The 4,890-nt window shown below is 31.2% G+C and overlaps 1 protein-coding gene across 1 annotated transcript; it reads left to right on the forward strand.

The window, feature by feature from the left end:
- The first annotated feature begins 1,868 nt into the window (after positions 1-1,868).
- Positions 1,869-2,534, forward strand: LOC142231772 (uncharacterized). The gene is made up of 2 exons (XM_075302406.1): positions 1,869-2,193; positions 2,265-2,534. Exons 1-2 carry the CDS (start codon positions 1,924-1,926, stop codon positions 2,484-2,486), a joined length of 492 nt encoding a protein of 163 aa, XP_075158521.1. The 5' UTR covers positions 1,869-1,923; the 3' UTR covers positions 2,487-2,534.
- Positions 2,535-4,890: the final 2,356 nt, after the last annotated feature.

The raw sequence follows: 4,890 nt of genomic DNA on the forward strand, positions 1-4,890 counted from the left end.
CTGTCCCGATAATTTCGATATCAAATAAAAAAAAATATTTAAGCACTTTTGAAAGTAGTACGAACATTTTTCATGAAAAGTACCAAAGTTTTTTCATAAAAAGTATCATATGAAAATTATCATTTAAATTGAGCTAACGAAACAAATTTTTAAATACTATGAACTACGTCGTTATTAAGATAGTATTTTAATTTTTATCTAATAACGAAACATTTCATACTATTATTTACTACTAATGAATATTTTCGTTGTATTTTTGAAATAATTTCATTATATTTATGAAAAGTTCTCGTTGGCTTAACCTTCCGATCAGTGAGAAGGTCCCTATGGTCCGTATGGACCTTGTACTGAATTTCACTAATAAATGCAATTTTTGGGCATTATTATAATTTTTGTATTATTTCAACACTTAATTTACTTGTTCTGAACACAAAGACCTAAACTCAAAGACATTAGGGATGATGATAAAAACAAAACAAATCGTAAAGGCATGGAGGTTACAGCTGCATGGAATTTGACGAATCCCACGAAGAAAAAGGAGTGGAAGCCAGTGATAGTGAAAGAGTTTGACGCCATTGTAGCTGTTCTTTTGTATGCTGGACTCACAAGATCAAACAATGAACCAGCTATGGAATTATGGGACGCGACGCGTTGCCCATATACAAAGCTGCGTTGTCGTACGATCGTTTCATGTGTACACAGAAAAAAATATCACCAAAATATTTCCAATTAAAAAGTTAATTGAAGTTGAAAATGTTTTCATTTAATAAATTAATTGATACAACTAACTTTTTAATCAAGGTAGAAACATTAAGTTAATTAAGTAAATGATTGAAAATTTTAAAATGTTTAATTAAAAAATTAATTGATACAATTAACTTTTTAATCAAGGTAGAAACATTAAGTTAATTAAGTAAATGATTGGAAATTTTAAAATTATTAATTAAAAAATTAATTGATACAATTAACTTTTTAATCGAATTCGAAAGACTAAGTCAGTTAAAAAAGTGATAAACATTTTTTTTTTTTATTTTAGAATTAAAAATGTATTTCAATCAATCATTTGTTATTCCAAATAAAAACTCTTAAGCCAGTTCAGAAAGTAATTGAAAATATTATTTTTTAATTAAAAAATTAATTGAGTTTTGCAAACATCAATTAAATTTTTAATTGAATCAATTAAAAAATTAATTGAAATTTGCTAATGAAATCAATTATTTTTTTAATCAATAATTTTTTCTATGCCCAATTCGACAATGGAAACACTCGACAGCAGCGACTCATCAACAGCAAAACTGCGGCTATTGACGACATTTGGGAAATGTTGCAACATAACTTGGCAGCAGCTTACACTCCTCATGAAGCACTAACAGTTGATGAGCAGTTGTTCACTTACAGAGGCCGCACCCGCTTCACACAATATATTCCGTCAAAGCCAGCTAAGTATGGTTTGAAAGTATGGTGGTTATGCGACTCACAGAGTTATTATCCTGTGAAGGGAATGATATATTCTGGAAAACTGCCAAACCAACAACGGGAGATAAATCAAGGGCAGAACGTAGTGCTGGATCTTGTGGAAAAATATTTAGATGCTGGCCGTACTATATACGCGGATAATTTCTTTACCACTATTGACTTGGCGCGTATTTTGTTGAGGAGGAAGACCGCATATGTTGGTAGAGTGCGCTACAACAAAACATTCATTCCACAGGAGTTCAAGAAGAACCCGAAGCGCACCATCAATAGTACATTATTTGGGTTCAACGAGGCGGATATATCGTTATGCTCATATGTGCCGAAAAAAATAAAGTGGTGAACGTGCGCTCCACAATGCACTACACCTGCCTCGTTGACGAGCAAACCGAGAAGCTGAAGCCCTATGCCATATTAGATTACAACGCCAACAAATGCGGCGTTGATACCATGGATCAAATGCTAGGCACTTACAGCTGCAAAAGAGCAACACAACGATGGCCGTTGGCCATGTTTTATAATATGCTGGACGTCGCTGTATTGGCTGCTTTTACGATTTACAACGAAATGAAGCCTATAAAAAGGAGTGACAGACGGCGGTCGTTCTTGTTACTGCTAACGAAACAATTGGCCATACAAAATATCGAAGAACGTGCCCTGAACAACCATATAACTTCATATCCAAGGATACGCAATTCGATGGAAGCATTCGATGTCAGGGTAAGAAAAACATCTTCAAATTCACGAATAGAATATATATTTATTTGTTTTTATTTTTCTTTTCATTTCAGGTATTACCAGGACCGATGGAAGGCAATGTACCGTCGTTTGCGGCAAGGTCAAGTAGACCGTCATGTAGGCTTTGCCGTTCTGAGTACGGGCGGCAGCGGAAAACGCGGGCATACTGCTTCGGCTGCGGCAACGCTATTTGCGGAGAACATAGCACACTTTTACATCGCTGCAACACTTGCGTACAGGGCAGGGGACAAGAAGTACACGCTCAACAACAATAATTTTTATTTTTTTTTATAATAGTCTTAAGAAGATTCAAGCAATTGAATTAAAAATTGAAAAAAATTTTATGTAGAATTTAGTTATAAACAATAAAAACAAAACAAAAAATAAAAAAAAAATGTATATGAAAAAAAACATGATTTACAAAAAAAAAATAGGGACCTTTTCACACGGCCGTGAAGTTCAGAACTGTCCGTTATCAGAGGGTTAAGTTTAGTGAAATCTTCTTTGTGTAGTTCATTACATCTCACCACCTACAATACACTAAAGATATCAATCTATGATCACAGGTGAAAACCTGGTACAATACAGCAAATTAAGGTGAAAATATTTTTTGGTGCAAACGAATATATCATTTATACAGAAAACCACATTTTAGTATTTCCAATAAATAATTGTTCGGATCGGACTAGCCCAAATTGCATAGGCTTAGATGCTAAGACGTTACCGACAAGAACTAGTCTCCTTCATACTCGGGTTAAGAGATGTGACCTTTCATTTAAATACGTACTTTTTGCCACCATAATGTGTATCATGTATAGTGTTCAAATAACCAATTTTTGGAAAACCGGTTTTCGGCTTTTTATTTTTCCCAAAACCGGTTAAATCTGGCAAAATAAAAATTACTGAAAACGAATTTAAACATTAATTTTGTTGTAGAAAAACCAATAAAATAACTATTCATTGTAGTAGAATGACTATTTAAAGTGTACTTTCAGTCTTATAGCATTTTTCATGTTATATTTTTTAGAAATAATAACATAACACATTAATACAATTGAAGTGCTCCTCTTGCAAACGAGATTTTGTGATGTCATCAGTGCATTGTAAATGACAATTTATCGCTCTTCTTTTCAATTTTATTATCATCGATAAGGAGTAGTGTAATAAAAGGTTTTTGGTGCTAATTAGTGAAAGTTGAGATCAAAACAACAAATATGATTGAAGTACAAACCAACAATAACAAAACAAAACGAATAAAGTAAGAGGAAACAAGCTCAAAATAAACCCAGCCAACTGCACTCAAATCGATCATTTGAAATTACAAAGAAAAAGAGAAATGTTTGTACAAAGATTTATTTCGGCAAAAGCCGGCTATCATAAACCTTTTGTCGGAAGGTTCAAGTGTGGTTCACTTTGGGTTTGGTGAACTACCAGAATTTGTTCTGATAATTGGTTGATAGTTTTGCTGCAAGTACACACAATTTTTTTTTATTTCAATCACGAAAATCGCGGATTCAATCATTTTTTTAATTGAAATGTCTTCAATCACGAAAATGATAGTATCAATCACCCATTTTGATTGAAAACCAACACGATTTTCAATTAAAAATTTAATAGACTTTTGTCACTAAAAAAGTGTTTGGTTTTTAACATAAAATTCAATCACTGTTTTAATTAAATCAAATAAAATTTTAATTAATTTCGTGACAAAAATCAATCAATATTTAATTGATTCAATTAAATTATTAATTGACAGTGGCAATAAATTTCAATCACAAATGTATATATTGCGCCCCCAAAATCTTATTTAGTTTTATTAGAAATAAAAGAAAATATGCGTTTCTTATAAAAAATATTAAATAATTTATTTTTCTGAATTATGCAATAGACAAAATAATTTGGTTCTTGTTATTTGTTTGTTTTGTTCTAACATAACTTAGACATACAATTAGGATCAATAACAACTAAAGGTTAAAAATAGACTATATAAGTCATTATCTTCCTTATCATATTATCCATGTCAGCATGTTCCTTCTATATTAGAATGCACATAGATTTCCAATAAATCAGCAGCCTGTAAGCTAAATTAGTTTTTCTGAAAGTAAAGAAAATAATTATAACTTATTTTTATTAAATTAAAAGTTAATTTTGGTAAACATTACCTGCATAGTTCAATTCTTAGTTCCAGGTTGCAGATTTATAATCTACTTTTGCCGTTGTAGTCTTTTGGCATAGAGACTCGGTTTAATTAATTTTAGTAACAAAAATTTCCACACGATTTCAATGTCTTTTAAATTTGAACCAATCAGATTCAAAAATAATGGCAAATCAATATAATGTTTGGTATTATATTGATGATATTTTGCAAATTCTGGAAATACAAAAATATAAATGGAAAATACATATTTTGCATATTTTTAAATCCAAAAGAAAGACATTTTTTACCAGTACATAGATATTTTAATGCAGCTCATTAGGTTATATATCAGATGTGCTGTTCTCTACATGGGTTCAAACTGAAAAAAGCAGGCAAAACAAAAATGAAATTTAATGCGAACGCTACTTTGCAACTTGATAGTGAATCTTCCAACAAACCCATACCACTCTTTGTTTTAAGAAAACTAGGAGTGAGAAAAATTTACAATTTTAAAAGATCAATACGGTACCCACCTTTTGATT

This window comes from Haematobia irritans, chromosome 3 (genome assembly GCF_050003625.1).
Source record: "Haematobia irritans isolate KBUSLIRL chromosome 3, ASM5000362v1, whole genome shotgun sequence".
NCBI lineage: Eukaryota > Metazoa > Arthropoda > Insecta > Diptera > Muscidae > Haematobia > Haematobia irritans.